This window comes from Callorhinus ursinus, unplaced genomic scaffold (genome assembly GCF_003265705.2).
Source record: "Callorhinus ursinus isolate GAN/ISIS: 27379988/994484 unplaced genomic scaffold, GSC_fseal_2.0 scaffold27, whole genome shotgun sequence".
Classification (NCBI taxonomy): domain Eukaryota; kingdom Metazoa; phylum Chordata; class Mammalia; order Carnivora; family Otariidae; genus Callorhinus; species Callorhinus ursinus.
In genome coordinates, this window is record NW_027397089.1 from 2984947 (window position 1) to 3003128 (window position 18182).

At 37.7% G+C, this 18182-nt stretch overlaps 1 protein-coding gene across 3 annotated transcripts in view; it reads left to right on the forward strand.

Moving 5' to 3' along the window:
- PKP2 (plakophilin 2) overlaps positions 1–18182 on the forward strand; it is a 95617-nt gene that overhangs the window by 48293 nt on the left and 29142 nt on the right. For all 3 annotated transcript variants that reach the window (XM_025879548.2, XM_073877720.1, XM_073877719.1), the window contains exon 6: positions 3514–3691. In XM_025879548.2, the coding sequence (XP_025735333.1) occupies positions 3514–3691 (178 nt within the window). The remainder of the gene's footprint in view (positions 1–3513; positions 3692–18182) is intronic.

The following is an 18182-nucleotide window of genomic DNA, read 5'->3' on the forward strand; positions in this document are numbered from 1 at the left end:
TCCTTTTTTCCTCCTGTGTCTCCTTCTCCTTCTGTACTGATAATAGGGATTTATTTAGTCCTAATACTTGCAGTTTTTGCTACCAAAGTGTCACGCAGACTTTGTTAAATAACTGTACTTCTAGTCCTAAAGGGCAATACTAATAAAACATGGATTTTAATATCTTATAAGATCCCTTTACTAAAGTTAGCTACTTTTTGCAAATATCACAGTTGGCAATAAATTTCTGGATAATGCAGTTATTATTATCTCTGTTACAAGTGCTAATTATTCAAAGTATATCCCTTACCAGAATCCATTTCTCTCTCTTTTTGGCTCAAATGAGAACTTAGTGATAGAAAATGACAGGCTTATCAGCTGCCACAAAGAACTATAATAGAGATCTAGGCACTATGAATAAATTAACTAGAAGTTAAAGGTTAGACCAATGAAAACCTAAACCCTAATACTAGCTCAAGGCATCTAGAATCAAATCATCGAAAGGAACCTCTGTTAAGGGTCATCTGGCCCATTCGTTTCTCAATGCCAGAAATGGGAATCATTTTTTTAAGTAATCTTTACACCCAGCGTCGGGCTCAAACTCATGACCCTGGGATCAAGAGTCATGCACTCTACCGACTGAGCCAGCCAGGTGCCCTGGAAATCATTTTTATAAAATACAGATTCCTAAGAGCCATCCTGAGATTTGGGATGTGGCCCAGAAATATGTGATTCAGATATGCCACTAGGTTCATTTGGAAACTGCTAGTCTAGTGTACCACTCTAGCCTGGGGGTAAAAAAAACTCCTTGTCAATGTTTTCATAAAGGATGAGCTCATTTTTTTATCAGCTCCAGCGATAGAGCTGGATCTTACAAGCAGATCTTCTGTTGTCTTCAAAGCTCTCTTAGAAGTTTATATTTTCAGTGAGCCAGAATCTTTTTCCCTAGAATTTCCACTCATTAGTTCTGGTTTTGCCTTCTTAGGGTCACAAAAAATTATATCTAGCTATTAAACCTGCATTTCTTTTATTACTAGAGAAAATGCATTCCTATGTGTATTAGATTCTAACATTTTTTAGCTTGGGTTAATTTTTCTAGCAATTGAATCTTTAGTGATTTATAAGAACTCTATATATTGAGGATATTAACCTCGTATTGTGATACATATTTTCCCAATTTGTAATTGGTCCTTTATTGATTTTGTACGTACATGTAGGGGGAGTGTCTAAGTATGTATAATCCCGAATCTCTAGTGAACACTTAAGCTCCATCCTAGCTTCGTGCCATACAAAAGTTTGGCAGGCATGACATTTCTATACAATATCCTACATTAAAAATTCAAAAAATTAAACTGACACTCCCAAACCAGATTCTTTTATGGAAGTAATACTGCATGCCGAGCTATAAAGGACATCCGACGGTTGAAGGAAAATTCCACTCCCTTTGTTTAAAATTAATCCTCTTCTGATTTTTATTGTAAGGTATACTTTTCCTTTGAGTGCCCTGTGTGGTCCCTTTTAAAAAGAGGAAATGTCATTATACTTTACATTTTTAAGCCTCTGGTAAGCAGAGACTGTTAATTTGTTTGTTTATTTAAAACAGGAAGCTATTTTTTTCCCTTTTCTCTCTTTTCTTTTTAACTCCCTTTAGTAGCTTAGTAACCAGACCACTCAACCTCAGACTTGCCTCTAAATTGTTTTCAACCACCTTTGGAGTTTTACTCTGTCACTCCCCAGTCCAGCACCCCTCACGATGCAGTGGGAGGAACGAAGTCACTGTGTTACAAAACCGGTGGCTGAGGGACACTGCTCCTGACTAATGCCTAGTGCGAGTTGGATCAGGAGAAGACCTCTTCCTGAGCCAGAATGCTGGTCCTCACAAGACACCAGACCCAGTGTCGCTCTATCTGACGGAAGCTCAGTGTAGGCTGCAGTGGGAATTTGGTTATTGTTTCAGACGTTACGTACTGGTACACAGCCAAAGTGAACTGATGAAGGTCAAAAGACTGTGTTTGGCCTCGAGTGTTCAAAATGGTGAGCCAAGTATTAGTATGGTCGAATAATTAGCAAGCTTTAACTGCACAGATCATTATTTCAGTCATTAAAATCGGGGCTGATGTTATCACCACATAATTCAGCAAAAAACAAAACAAAACAAAAAAAAACCTTTGCTTTTTTCACAAGGTAGACTGTCCTGCATACCTGTGCTGCTGCTTTCTTTTATGCAGACAAAGCAGTACATTTTAAAAGTAAGAATTACCGATTGGGTGGTAGGGGAATGAATAGGGAAGAAAATGAAGATTCCCTTCTCTTTCTGCCTTCCTGGATGCTAGTGAGTTAGAGTTATTCACTGAGGGATGAAGGAAGCTAAGGCAACTTGACACCTGCTGGGAGTCACTGGAATAGCGAGCGAGAGGTACATAGTCCTTCCACTGAATCGGAAGTATTTGAATGCCAAATTTTTAAGAAAAGCAAATCCTAAATGTATGGTGCCACTTTGTATTCTCTCTGAGATACCCAGCTTCAGGCTCTCTCTCACAGAGGCCCTGGAAAGTACAGTATGCTGTTATCTTAATTTCTTTCTGCGTTGGCTTATATAGCCTTTCTCTTTAATGGCAGGTCAGGGGAGATGTTTCAAGAGGAAAGGGAAAGTTGAATGAGGACAGTGGTACCAGCCTTAGGCCAATACTTTAGGCCATACACGTTGGCAGATGGATCAGATACTCTTGTATCTCCTTCACTGCCAAACTGTAATATAGGAAATACGTGAGGTAGCTAGCATAAATTCCAGGAGGACAGAAAGTCTAACATTGGATAGGATTTAATAAGTATCAATTGGTGATGTTGATCAGCCTACTGGTGACAGGCGTGGGTACAGGCAAAGGCTTTCTGTGGGCCGTTCTGCTCTCACTGGGAGGCAAATATCAGGTGGAAGTTGCAGGTAGTGGGGAGCTGGAGGCAGAGGGAGATATTCTCTCCTGTTTCTACAGAAGAAACACTTGGGGTGCCTGGCTGGCTTAGTCGGTAGAGCGTGCAAGTCTTGATCTCATGGTTGTGAGTTTGAGCCCCATGTTTGGTATAGAGATTACTAAAAAAAAATAAAATAAAATACTTTTTAAAAAATAAAATAAAAATAAAAACATTGAAGTCTTTAATAAAATAGCATTGTTTCCAGCCTCCATGTTGATGAGACCAGAATTTATTATCTCAGTGAGTTCAGCTTAATGGTAGGATCTTTTAAGAAAAACAACATAAATGTTAAAGGATTTCTAACTTTCATTCACATTCCTGATTGATTTAAACCGTCATAATTTTATATTCTCTCTCTCTCTCTCTCTCTCTCATTATGGATCAGCTTCATTGCCATCTAACAAACTCTAAACCGATTCTTTTGGTTGGGAAAGGGGCTCTCTCCCTCCCCCTTTTTTCCAAATAGCTAGCCACAGCCCGGGGGGATGCTGGCCCTAATTCATCTTTTCAGCAGTCATTTGACCCATCCCTGCACTGTTTTGATAGTACTCTTTGCTTTTCTAGGTTTGCTGTGGAATTTGTCATCTAATGACAAACTCAAGAATCTCATGATAACAGAAGCCTTGCTTATCCTGACTGAGAATATCATCATTCCCTTCTCGGGGTGGCCAGAAGGAGATTACCCTAAAGCTAACGGTTTGCTTGATTTTGATATATTTTACAACGTCACAGGATGCTTAAGGTAATGCCACTCTACAGATCTTTTCTCTCTATACCTTACATACTGCATCCAGGTTTCTAAAACTCTACTCCATTACCTGGAGATGCAATAAGAATTATAAAGATCAGTCTAAATACAAGAAACGCAAGAAGTGTGTCATTACGCATTGTTACCAGTGGGGCGTGTAGAGACAATGAGAAAGGAAAGTAAGAACAGAATATTGTTTCTAGGCATATTTGATTTTATCATCTACCCACATTAGCTCACAAAAGAGAGGATGTCATTTCCAATAAAGAAAACAGAGAGCTGATCTGAATGCCCAGAATCCCATGCAAACTGGCCTTTCCTGTCTCCCAGGGTTTAAGGTAGGCTCCATGCTATTTTTTAATTCACAAAAATCTAATTTACTGACATGGTTAAAAAATAATTTTAAACCTAGGGTTTTTATTCTTTTATCCTATACATTATATTAGTTTCAGATGTACAACATAATGATTCGGTATTTGTGTATATTGCAAACAGTCACCACAGTAAGTCGAGATGACATTCATCACTATGCAGAGTTACAGAATTTCTTTTTTCTTGTGATGAGTACTTTTAAGACTTTTCTCTCTTAGCAACTTTTAAATATGTAATACAGTATCATTAACTATAGTTGCCAGGCTGTACATTACCTCACCAGGACTGACCGACTTGTTTGCTTGTTTGTTTATGGCATATGAAAAATTTATTTCCATTATGGTTTCTTTGGACTTACTTATTTTATGACTAGAAATTTGTACCTTCTGACCACTTTCACCCATTTTGCCCACCCCTCCTGCCTCTGACAATCCCACCAGTCTGTTCTCTGTTACCTATGAGCTTGTTTTTGTTGCTGTTATTGATGTAAGTAATCTCTGTACCCAACATGGGGCTCAAACTCATAACCCCAAGATCAAAGTCACATGCTCTACTGACTGAGCCAGCCAGGCGCCCCTACGACCTTGGTTTTTATTTTTGTTTTGTTTTGTTTCTTTTAGATTCCAATTATAAGTGAGATCATACAGTATTTGTCTTTCTCTGTCTGATTTATTTCACTTAGCATAATGCCCTCAAGGTCCATCCATGATGTTGCCAGTGGCAATATATCATTCTTTGCTGTTGCTGAATATTATTCTACGTATATATACCAGATTTTATCCATTCACTTATCTATAGACACTTAGCTTGTTTCCATTTCTTGGCTATTATGAATAATGCTTCAATGAACATGAGGGTGCATATATCTTTTCAAAGTTAGTGTTTTCATTTTCTTTTGATAAATATCCAGAAGTGGAATTGCTGGATCGTATGGTAGTTCTATGTTTAATTTTTTGAGGAACCTCTGTAATGTTTTCCATAGTGGTTGTGTCAACTTAACATTCCCACAAGCACTGCACGAGGTTTGCCTTTTCTCCATATCCTCACCAACACTTTTGTTATTTCTTGTCTTTTTGAGGATAGCCATTCTAACAGGTGTGAAGTGATGCACTTGTGGTTTTGATTTTCATTTCCTTGGTGATTAATGATGTTGAGCATTTTTTCATGTGCCTGTTAGCCATCTCTGTATCTTCTTTAGAAAAATGTCTATTCAGGGGCGCCTGGGTGGCTCAGTTGTTAAGCGACTGCCTTCGGCTCAGGTCATGATCCCAGGGTCCTGGGATCGAGCCCCACATTGGGCTCCCTGCCTGGTGGGAAGCCTGCTTCTCCCTCTCCCACTCCCCCTGCTTGTGTTCCCTCTCTCGCTGTGTCTCTCTCTGTCAGATAAATAAATGAAATCTTTAAAAAAAAAAAAAGAAAAAGAAAAATGTCTATTCAGATCTTCTGCTTATTTTTAAATCAGATTGTGTTTACTATTGAATTGTATGTTTTTCATATATTTTGGATATTAACCCCTTATCAGATACATGATTTGCAGGTATTTTCTCCCATTCCACAGATGGACTTTTCATTTTGTTGATGGTTTTCTTTGCTGTGCAGAAGCTTTTTTAGTTTGATATCATCCCACTTGATTACTTTTACTCTTGTTACCTTTTCTTTTGGTGTCAGATCCAAAAAATAATCACCAAGATTGATGTCAAGAAGCTTACTGCCTATGCTTTCTTCTAGCAGTTTTGTGGTTTCAGGTCTTATATTCATCTTTAATCCATTTTGAGTTAATTTTTGTGCATGGTGTGAGATAGTGGTCTAGTTTCATTCTTTTGCATGTGGCTGTACAGTTTTCCCAGCACCATTTATTAAAGAGACTTTCCTTTCTCCTTTCCCCACTTTCCCCAAGTATTCTTGACTTCTTTGTTGCAAATTAATTGACCATATATGCTCAAGTTTGTTTCTGGGCTCTTTATTCTGTTGCAATGATCTATGTGTCCACATGCTGTTTTAATTACTATAGCTTTGTGATATAGTTTGCAAGCGGAGTGTGATGCCTCCAGCTTTGCTCTTCTTTCTCAAGATTACTTTCTTTATTTGGGGTCTTTTGTGATTCCAAACAAATTGTAGAACTGTTTGTTCTGTTTCTGTGAAAACTACCATTAGAAATTTAATAGGGATTGTGTTGACTCTGTAGATTGCCTTGGACATTTTAACTATATTAATTCTTCCAATCCATGAGTATGGTATATCTTTCCCTTTATTTATGCCTTCAGTTTGTTTCATCAGTGTCATGTTGTATACAGGTCTTTTGACTACTTAGTTAAATTTATTCCTAGATGTTTTTAAATAGCTGTAAGGCAACAAAACCTAAAGGGACAGAAAGTTTTGCCATAAGAACAGCTACAAAGGAAGTTAGTTTGATCAACATTTCTAAATAGTGGGATGAAAAAATGCTTGAAAGGTTTTCTTCCTTGGGCTGTCAGATGCCAGCTAAATCAAGAGGAAATAGAAATACATGCAGGAGAAAGAAAAGTGCTAGTCATCTCTAAGATCATGCATCTCAAGCTTTCTTATATTTGAAAATAATCATTGTGCTTTATGTGCAAGGATTAAAAGAAATCAAATGGAAGATATAATCAGGGGGTGCCTGGGTGGCTCAGTCAGTTAAGCATCCGACTCTTGATTTAGGCTCACATCATGATCTCAGGGTAGTGAGATTGAGCCCAGCATCAGGCTCCGCCGTGCACACGCTCTCTCTCTCTCTCTCAAAAAAAAAAAAAAAAAGTAATCAAAATTAGGCAGCCCATGAGAGGTCAGAATATATTCTGCCTTTTGATATTTTCTGTAGTTACAGTTCAGTTTTTGGGGGAATCTAGATGGTGACTAAGAGAATTTATTATGGTGAAATGTTTATCTTCTCTCCATTGTTAATCACACATCATATCAAATACCAGTTTTGTGTAAGCTTTTATGGAAATTTCACAAAGATGAATAAGAAAATCCTTAGGGAACCGTTAACCTAACGGGGGATGCAGATGAGCAAAGGAAAGAGAACACAGCTTACAGTGAAATATGTTAGAGCAATATCTCCTGGAGCATTAGCATCTGCATCACCCGGAACCTGTTAAAATCCTCAGGTCCCACCCCAGACCTTCGGAATCAGAAACTCTCAGGGTGGGGCCCAGCAGTCTAGTTTTAACAAGCCCTCCAGGTGATTTGATGCAGCTGAATTATGAGAGCCATGGTGTCAGAGGTACAAGGGAAGTAAATGCTGCAGGAATGCAGAACAAAGGACCATTCATGCCAGCAGAGTGGGATCAGAAAGACGCTATAGAAGAGGTGCCAAATGAACTAGGCCTCAGTGGATTATTTCAATAGTCAGAAATTCTCTAAGGACTAGGCACTCAATCCTTGAACAGCAGAAGTGCCTAAATGGTCTCTTTGAATCCGTCTTCTGTACAGTTCACTAGAACTGCTTTTTTATTACACTTTTGACCTAATAACACATTTTGATCTATTTAAAAACATTTTGCATCTCAGAATTTCCCTGTAGCTCCCATTGTCTGACCGTGTTACATCAGAGTTCTTAAATTATCAGTAGGGACTCTTTCAACTCAAAATGAGATACTCAACTCAAACTCGCTAAAGCCAAGGAGGGATTCATTGGCTCCTGTGGGTGAGCTGTTGACGGTCACTTGTGGAAGTGAAGGAAGTGCACCAGGAACCATGACCTCAGGGACTCCGACAGAAACTCAGCATCCATGGGACTCACTCTGTTTTTAAATTTGTATCTCCTCTCCACTTGCTCTTCTTCTTTCACATGTTGGGCTCATTCTCTACAAATACAAACAAGCCTGTGCATTCTTTTTATCTTTAATCCCTAACACCTAGCAACGTTTCTGGTGTACAGTAAGCAATTATAAAGTATCTGAATGAAAAAAATAAATGAAGGGGTGAGCAAATGAAAATACATGATGAACTGGGTGAATAATCAAGTCTGGCGAGAGTATCAAATTTGTGATGGGAAGTAATCAAACAAGTTGGAAACATAGGCTCAGGCCAGATAGTGGGGGCCTTGAAGGTCATGTTAAGGGGTTAATTTTTTTCTTCTGTAAGCAAGATTAGCTAGTGTGGGAGGATAGAAATATGGTAACTTCTGTGTGAAGAATAATTATAATATTAACAGGAAAAGTGTATTGAGAAGGTGAATAATAAAGATAAAAATATTAGTTACAAATCTCTTCCTGCTGCTTCCCCCTTATGAACGAGGAATAAAAGACTTAGATGTTTTGAGTGAAGCAGTGCCTTAGTTGACACACATTTTCCAGAAGATGTAATAGCTGAATACACTCCCATCAATATGACACCATTTTAAACAGTGTTTGCAAAGCCAATCCAAACCACTGACTTGAACTACTTTTAGAAGCGGAATATAGCAAAACATCTACAAAATTTGAATGCCATAGTATATGCTTAAATATCTGTTCTTATTTCACCTATGTATCTAAATCACAATAATAATAGTTGACATTTATTGTGTATTATGTTCTAGAAACTGTTCTAACTTCTTGATGAGGATTTTCTCAGTTTATTCTTACAGCAGCCCTTGTAAAGTAAGCTTTCCCCGTTTTATAGTTGAGGGGTTCAAGGAGATTAAGTGATATTTCCAACATCATGCAGCTAGTAAGAAACAAAGCTGAAGTTCAAATCCAGGAAGCCTTTCTCCAAAGCCAAGCACATTCATACATTCATGGGTTTGTCACACTCCTACAGACTGTGCTGATATGGATAAAACCTCTGCCCTTCACAGCCTTGCAACCTAACATTGTCTCATTGTTTTTGTTTTAGAAGTTCTATGCAAATGGAACTCTGTACTGCATTTCATATAAACAGAGAAGATACAAAGAATGAAGCCTATGAAGTGGGAGACATTTCCAGGAAAGGAGAGGGCATTGTAGGCAACGGTCAGGTTGGATGTTGTCACAATGAGTATAAAAGCCAGTAGGAGATATGCACAGAATGCAAGAAAAGACCTCTAGGGGACCTGCGATCAAATAGTCTCAGTTTCCATAACAATAGAGGTGTCTGCTGTGTAGTCGCTTATTTATGACCACAGCTTCTCTAAACAGATTTTAAGACAGGTGTTGACTGGTTCTAACAAAAGTGAATCTTGCTGAATAAGAAGGTCACAAATGTTAGCAAATATCTTAATTGCTGTAAGTTTATTTTAGGTATTCTCTCCCCCAGTGGGGTGTAGAGCCAACAATGAATTGGCAACATGAGCAATATCTTTGGCACTGTGGTTGACTCAGGTTAGTGTAGCTAAATTTTTTCAGTCTCCTTTGGAGAAAAACTGCATACACCAGTGGCTTTTTTCCTTTACTAACTTGACACTGAGATCAGTTTTGAGAGGGACTTCCCTTGGTCTGCATATAGCAATGGTGTAGAGTGAGTCTGCTCCTCAGGTAAGATGTTTGCTTTCTTAGTGAACTTGCTTTGCGGCAGTGACCCCGGCTCTCCCCATCTGGACCTGGTACAGTGAGATTGCATTCACACAGGAGAACATGCAGAGTTTATCCTTCGAAAGGACCATTGCTGTCAGGTACAGCATATTTGTCAGGTATCAGATCATTTATCTACAGGATTAGCATCTGTCCACAGCAGCTTTACTGTGCGTGGGCCTTGGTGCTTTTTTGAGGTCCCTTTGGAATTAACATACTTTTAATGACTGAAGTTACTCACTGGAAGATGATACAAATTTTGCAATGAGGAAAACATCTTAAACAATATTATGCTAGCAATAATGAGTAGTAAAACCCAAGTTAGGAGAGGAAAAATAAAATGGTACACTCCAGTTTGTGCTAGAGCCAGCAAATGGAATTGTCAGCATCTCTTAATAACTCCACAGGCAATGACATCATATTGGTAGGTTGAAATCAGCCACGGTGGGAGTGTTTACACCACAGAAATTGGCAAATGCTACAAGTCAGAGGTCTCCCCACTCCCTTGCCCCTAGAAAACTGATTGTTGGGACGCCTGGGTGGTTCAGTCGGTTGAGCATCTGCCTTCGGCTCGGGGTACGATCCCAGGGTCCTGGGATGGAGTCCCACATAGGACTCCCCGCTCGGCGGGGAGTCTGCTTCTCCCTCAGCCTGCCACTCCTCCTGCTTGTGCTCTCTCTCTCTCTGACAAGTAAATAAATAAAATCTTTAAAACAAAAAAAAAAGAAAGAAAAGAAAACTGATAGTTAAATAAAAATTTACCAGCACACCACTGGCACTGAATTTGTTAGTTAATATTAACATCAAAATGTGGGTAATTAGGTTATAAGCATATTTTTTTCTATACACATCCCTTTTCAAAGAAGAAACAATTCCTTTGTTTTCTTGGAAGGTATTACAAAGCTTCATCATTTTCCTTTTTTTTGAATGGAGAAAACATGCTAAAATGACCCATTATTTTTTTTTCCAAGTTATTTTCATTTACTTAGGGCGAGAAGTGTTAACAGTATTTGATATTTGATAATTTATTGCAATCAGTAGGATACTCTTTCAGATAGTTCAGATTCCAAAAGACTTATGTGACAATCATAGAATTGTAAATTACCAAAAAGCATGAACTGCCTTCTTTGATTTAACACCCCTCCTACATGCACACTCATTGTGATGAGCCCCAGCTTTTCTATTTAGTATGGGTAACTTCTTAGGAATTGATGTGACATGGCTGTCAAGTCTGTATGTTCCACGTCACTGATTGGCACACCTTTGGAACACCTTTGGATGTGACAAATAAAACCAATGGTTATTATCAGGAGGAAGTTGAAATTTCTTTTTTTTTTTTAATTTTTTTTAATCTTTTAATTAACATATAATGTATTATCTGTTTCAGGGGTACAGGGCTGTGATTCTTCAGTCTTAAACAATTCACAGCGCTCACCATATACATACCCTCCCCAGTGTCCATCACCCAGCCACCCCATCCCTCCCACCCCCTCCACTCCAGTAACCCTCAGTTTGTTTCCTGAGATTAAGAGTCTCTTATAGTTTGTCTCCCTCTCTGGTTTCGACTTGTTTCATTTAGGAGGAAGTTTGAAATTTCTACCAAAGATTTATCATTATTTCCCCATTCCTCCATGTCGTTCTCATGGCTTCTTCCCCTTTCTTTCCTTCCACCCTCCTCCTTTCTTCCTGAATTGTCTTCCCTTCTCTTCCCTGAGTCTTTGTTCTCTTAATGAAGAAGGGATGGAAACAACTTAGAGGTCAGAAATTAGAATGCCTCCAGGGTGCCAGTTGGACTTAGGTGGACAGGTATAAGACCATGGGCAATGGTGGAAGCTGTCAGAGTAAGAGAATGGGAAAAATATGCTTTTTCCAAAAGCAGTGAGATTCAGAGTTCTGGAAGACACTTCTGACCAAACACATCTCGGCAGCCTCTGTTAGCAGTCTCCTTCTTCATTCTGAAGAAATTGACAGTGACTCTCTCACAGTTATAGAACCATTATCAGAAATTTGCAAAAGGAAACTAGTCCAGCTTTCTTGGTTTTACCATTTGGTCTGTCTTTCCTCTTCCTCTTATCTAACACTGTATTTGTTCTTGAATGCCTGCTATATTCAAAGCACAGTTTAAATTTCTGAAATTTCCAAGGGGAATGGGGCCTACCTTTGCCCTGGAGGAACTCCAGTTTTAGTGGGAAAGACAGGCACCTGAAGGGAATCACAATCCATTTGATAAGAAGTAAAAGGTACGAAAGACTGTCCCGGAGGCATTGGGTTGCCTAACTGATGTTGCCTGAGAGTTGGGAAGAGTTAACTGGAGAGTCATATTTAAGGAACTGTTGAAGGATGAGTAGGTGTTTGAATGTCCCTGTCTTCAGCTCTTCATTCTATTACTGGTTCACCTCTATCATTATTCAATATAGTCATAATGAGAAATGCATATAAAATTGGCACCTTCATCTTATTGCCATAATTGAAGGCCACCCTAGAATTTTGCTACTTTGTTTAGGGTGATTTTTCTTATTCTTGTATTTTGTGCCTATAGATGCCAGTTAAAGAAGAAAAGCAATTGATAATACATTTCTCTTGCAAGTTACTTAAACTTCATTTTTCCCCCACATGTCATGGTGTAGTAAATGTGTTTTGATGAATATATAATATATGTACTAAAATTTATGACTGTCTTAAAAGAAACTTCCATTGTCATCACTAGAAATCTAACTGGGGTGGATTTGAATGGTCTGATAAAGCAAACTACCTTTAGAAAGAAAAGGTGTAAAAAAAAAAAAAAAGGTGTAACTATTAATTTTGTTCCTAATTAGCTACAGGTTTAAGAGTAATGTCACAGGGTGGGAGGGGGGTCTTGAATATCAATATACCCACTCTCTGGAAAAAGAGTGTCTCCATGTAAAATTTTAATATATTCAAATACTTCTATCTTGTCCAATACAAATATATATATATATGTGCATATATGTATATATATGTATACGTATAATGTTACTAAATCTAATTTTTTTACACATATCTGGATCTCAAACTTCAGAAGTTTCCTGAGTCTGCATGTCCTTATTTGTATATTTTCCTTCTATTTACTTGTGCTCATTCATTCCTTGTTCTGAATACTTATGACAGAAAAGGATTTATTTGGTTTAACCATACACATAATGCCAGATGACTATTTAAATAATTAAAAATTCAATAATTAAGAAGATACTTAATTAAATGAGGGTCTGATAATTTCCCTGAGTATCAAATAACAATTTTTTGTCAGATTGTAGGTCCAAAGCAGGCCAGAACTACATTTTAAAACTGTAATCTAAATGTAGTTTTTATTTCTGGAAAATAATTTATATAAAACTAGAAGAATGTTAATTAAAATAGTGTAAACAATACCAGAACCCGACAGAAGTATTCACATAATTCAACCTAAAGAGTGATTTTTCCAGAAATATAAAGACAATTGGATCATCAACTTCAAACATAGTTATTTGGTTAATTATTTAAACTCTTCATTTGATATGTAAACATAAGCAATATGAAGTCTGTTGTTGGAGAGGAAAATTTTTCCTTTACCCTTCGGAGTTCTTCTGGCTGGTTTAATAATCAAATTGACTTAGGTTAGCAGGAGAAAGTCTAACAAAAGCTTAATAACATGTATACCTCCTGTAAGCATGGGAGAAACCAGGAAAACTGAGTAACTCCCCAAAATAACTAAAGCCATCACCTTATATATTTTTTTAGGATTTTATTTATTTATTTGAGAGAGAGAAAGCACAAGCAGAGGGAAGGGCAGATGGAGAGAGAGAAGCAGACTCCCCAATGAGCAGGCCTGCCTCAGGGCTGGATCCCAGGACCCAAGGATCGCGACCAGAGGCAGAAGCTTAACAGATTGAGCCACCCAAGCGCTCCAAGCCATCACCTTAAATATCATCTTCAGCTGAAGACAAAGATGTTGGAGGTGGGGAGTCAGTTAAGGGAGGATACCAGGCAAAGCACAGTAAACAAGAATAAGGCTGTTAGGCAGTTTTAAATCCATGCTTTCTCCTTTGATAAATTTCTAGAGATTTAGTCTTTCCTCTCTTCCTGATACAGCAGAGGGGCACCCTTACGAATGGAGATTTCCCTTACAAATTGTAAGGGAATGTAAATGTCTTCTTACAACGTAAGTGATGTAAGTGTCTCTTACAAAAGGGTAACTTCCACTTGGTTTTCAGAACTTCTTCTGTGTTTGCTATTTCTTAAAAATAACCAGCTTAAAATAACATGTCAAAGAGGCATATCTTGGGGTGGCAAAATTTGTTCCCTACACCATAAATAATGGAATTGGCAATATTTCTAGCAATGTTACACTATCCATCATAATTGTATTTTATATGTTGTGTATTTTAGATATTTTGGGAGCCAAGGATAGGCCACGCTAAGATGGGCCACTTTGACGTGATTATTTTGAGCTGAAGGCAATCAAGACCCTGTGTGCTCAAGAGAAATTTTTGCCCCTTCGTTAACTACATAGAAAACTCTAAATTGGGGGCTCTTTCCCAGAATAAGGTTTATTAGCTGAGATAAATTTTATCTGAGTGTCCTATCTGTATGGCAGGACAAACATCTAATTACCAAACATTTGCTCTTCTTTTCACCCTGTGAATCACATTCCTTTCTTCTGAAGTGCCAGACCCCTACCCTTCTATCCTTAGTTTAGAATAATATATATACCTCATTTTGCCTGTCTTTAGAATTTCCATGACTGTGTGGACTCTCTGTACATACACTATTTGATTTTCTCCTCTTAATCTTGTCAATTTGATTTTTAGTCCAGCTAGATAGAAGGACCTCAACAGGGACAGGAATTCTTGATCCCTAATAAAATACAAACAGATGTTTAATGAATTAAAGTATTTTGTAATTTTCTCAAGTAAATTTAAAAGATGTACGTGGTATTTAAATGGATATATAAAATCTTGATTTTAAAAAAATGATTGTTTATAAGCGAAATCTCAGGAGTTTGAGGTCACCTGGTTGAAATCTCTCAACAGTAATTAAGTTAGTAAAGCAAACAAATCAAACATCAAACCAAGCAAATCCGGTTGTGCTTACCTGATCACCCCACCTCTCTCTGATCTTCCTGAACCCAGTGTTCTTAAGAGTATAGGTCGCATTAGAATTGTCAAACAGCACAATTACAAACCTTGCAAATGTCTCAGTTCTTCAAACTAAATTTTTTAATATCCTATTCATGCCCTTATTAGATAGGCTCAGATTAGGAGTTGTACTTCTCAGTAATTATATGACATATCTCTTTGCCAAAGAAACTCTTTACTCTTATCAATCAAAGCATAAATATTGACTACCTGCTTTGGGCTCAGCCCTGGGATAATTATTAAGGATACATGAATAGGACTAATATGGAGGAAGAAAAATCAATGAAGGTGACAGAAGGATAATTTCTATTATATCAAGAGGACTGTATTTGCTTGTCTTTCTGTATCAATCAGTATGTGACTTGGGTTCTGAACAAAAATTCCCAAGAATGACTTTGTCAGAGATTTTTAAAAGCATCCTATGTTTGTTGAGGTACAGTTGACACATTAGTTTCATTACAACATAATGATTTGATATTTGTAGACATTGTGAAATGATCACCATAGTTGATCTAGTTAACATCTGTCACCTTACACAGTTAACAGATTTTTTTTTCTTGTGTGAGACCTTTTAAGATTTACTCTTTTAACATCCTCATGTTTAAAAAAAAAAAATCTGTGTACAACTTAAATTGGAAGTAGTTTATTATTAACTATACCTTATGTCACTGAAAATCTTTTTCTAAAAAAACTTGATTATTCTCATAGAACTATTAAAAATTTTGTAATTCATCATGATAAAAAAAATGAGCACATTGATATATTTGAATAAAGTAGCTGATGACTTTGTTGCTATCCTGTGGTTAAAATCTGTGCCTATATTGGAGGTGCAGACCATCTGAGCATCATATGATTTTACTCTAAGTTTTAAGCATCTTCATCAGTCCTTGTCTGGCATCTGAGACATCTCCTTTAGGTGTCAAGAATGTCTGTTCAAGTTCCAGTGGCTCCCAGGCATATTATAAAAATTAGTTTGCTGTTTATAATTGATTTGAAATGGAATTTGGCATTCTACCTTGAACAGCCAGCTAAATCCAAAGGAAGTGACTGTTACCTACCAACCAGATGATTGCTGGCTACATTGATTATTCAGAACACTTTTAGAAGATCTGAAAAATACAGGAAAGCAAAAGCAAAGGATTTTTAAGGATAGATTTTCTCTTCCTTTGCCTTCTGGTTTCTTGATGTGTAATAGATGCTGACATATCTTTGTTCGGTTAATGTTCCTTGTTTTGGAAGGAACAAGACGTGTACGTGGGAGAGCTTTGTTCTACCTCCCAATGATGCTTCTGTTTGCAGACCAAACAGTTGACTTTGACTGATGTTTGCAGATACCTTCAGGAACTGATGTTGACTTTAGGGTAACAGACAATCCCTTTTCTTGGCAAAGAGTTTTTGTCCCTCTGCCAGTTCAAGTGAGGCTTCCCTTTTGTTCTGTGCAATAACAAGCTGCTTCTGCTGCTTTCTTTGGGTTACTCACAGACAAGGCCTAACTGTTTGATATATATTAGCTGAGAGATAAACAAAAGCCCAGCCCTAAATCTCAAATAACAAGAGGAAGAAGGATGCCTCCTTATCCACCAGTCTCTTTATCAAGTGCCTGTTGGGTCTTAGAATGGACTCTGACCAAGCACTTAGTGGACTGGGGCCTTATTGCACAGTTTACAATACACAGTATTAGAAATCCTATAGCTGTTGGTGAACGTGAAGATGTACCTATGATACTTGTAAAACCATCAGGGTGATCACTCTTTCGGTATGCTGGCTAGACCTTGAAGATTGGCCCCATAGGCAGTAGGTCTTGTATGTGACACACATGTCAACTGTGTGTTAGGAGGAAACTACACCTATTAGTAGTAGGTATCGCCCCATTTAAAAAAAATCTCTGCCTCTTAGAATTACTTGTTGGTGAAGTGTCTTGAAAAGACTCACTTTAACCGTATTATTGTGTTGTCTGCCATTCTCAGATCTGGTAAGTAATTGTAGCCTTTAACTTTATTTTTTTTTAAATTTTTTTTTATTTTAACTCCAGGATAGTTAACATACAGTGTTCATTTCCCCACGCTAGCTGACCGTACAGCACACACCGAGCTTTGGCCGTTCTGTGTTGTGACAAACTTCCTTTCGGTGCTGGCCACCTAGCTATAACGGCCTGCACGCAGCCACACACACATAACTTTTTATGGAAGGGCCAGTAAAAAGCCTACTAGAAGCAGGGAATTCTGATTTGAAACAAGAGTCACAGGTCAGGATTCCAAATGAAATTTTAGCATGCCCTAATTTGGAGAATTTTGTGAAAATTACAGATAACAGTATTTGTAAAGTGCCTACTGCCATTGTCTATCACACACACTTGACTTGCGGTTGTCTTTATCATTTGACATTGTCCATTCTTTGGTTTGCCCTATGACTTTAAGGTTTAGTCACCCTGTCATTAATCTCAACAAAGACATACGATTCTTCTTTCAATTCTAGCAAAGTCCTGGGTGTTTGGTTTTCTTTTCTCCTTTTCGTTATGACATACAGGAATGTGTGAGAAAAGCGGTCCTAGAGACAGTCATCAATCATTGATTTGCTTTTAGATAAAACACCTGAATCTTCCTAAATCTGTAAAGTTTTGTTCAGAGACATGCAGAGGTTCAGATTCTATTCCCCCCCCACCCTTAACAAGTCCTATTACCAGAAAAATTGTACCTCATATTAAGCATAAATAACTGATCAAGCTGGTGTTCCCCCTGTTCTGGCTCAGGGAAGGCGAAGAGCTCCAAAACAATCCTGCCTTTGTGGGAAGAGTTTATATTCCCCACTTCTCCCACCAGCCTCCAACCCCCCAGTCCAGGGATCTGGTTTTTAAATTTCAGTGTACAACAGCATGCATATTTTGGTTTCCTAGAAGGTACCCACATATTTACTCAGCCTTTGGCCAAATTATACCAGGGGAAGTAAAACCATCATCTAATTGAGTTAAAATCATAGACACTAAATTAAACATTTCTAATATATTCATTGGTAACTCTGATAATCAATTTTTATTGAGTAGTGTGTTTATATGCTCATTCGTTTTTACTTTTCAATAAGATAATTGTTTCCATATATCAATATTTGATAGTTTCATTTATAACTGTGGGATATTTTTCATATTAAACCTCTTTTGGGCTACATAGAGGAAATAGTTATAAATAAATATTTCTCAGGATTTGAGAGATACATTGTAAAAGCTGCCATTCTGCCTAAGATTAGCCATGGTAATTCTCTGATTTCCACAAACTTAAGTACTAGCTGTTGAAAAAAATGTTTTAGTCCCTTGAGATAGATATATCACTTTCATAATTACTGCTTATTTTCAGAGTGGTACAATAACAAATTCCTTTCTGACTAGTGACTTCTATTCATGGATGTAGTGCTATAAAATAATCCACCCTTATCATTCATATTTCTGGGCAGTTGAGTAAGGTAGGAACTATTTTTGATATGCAGGAGCAAATA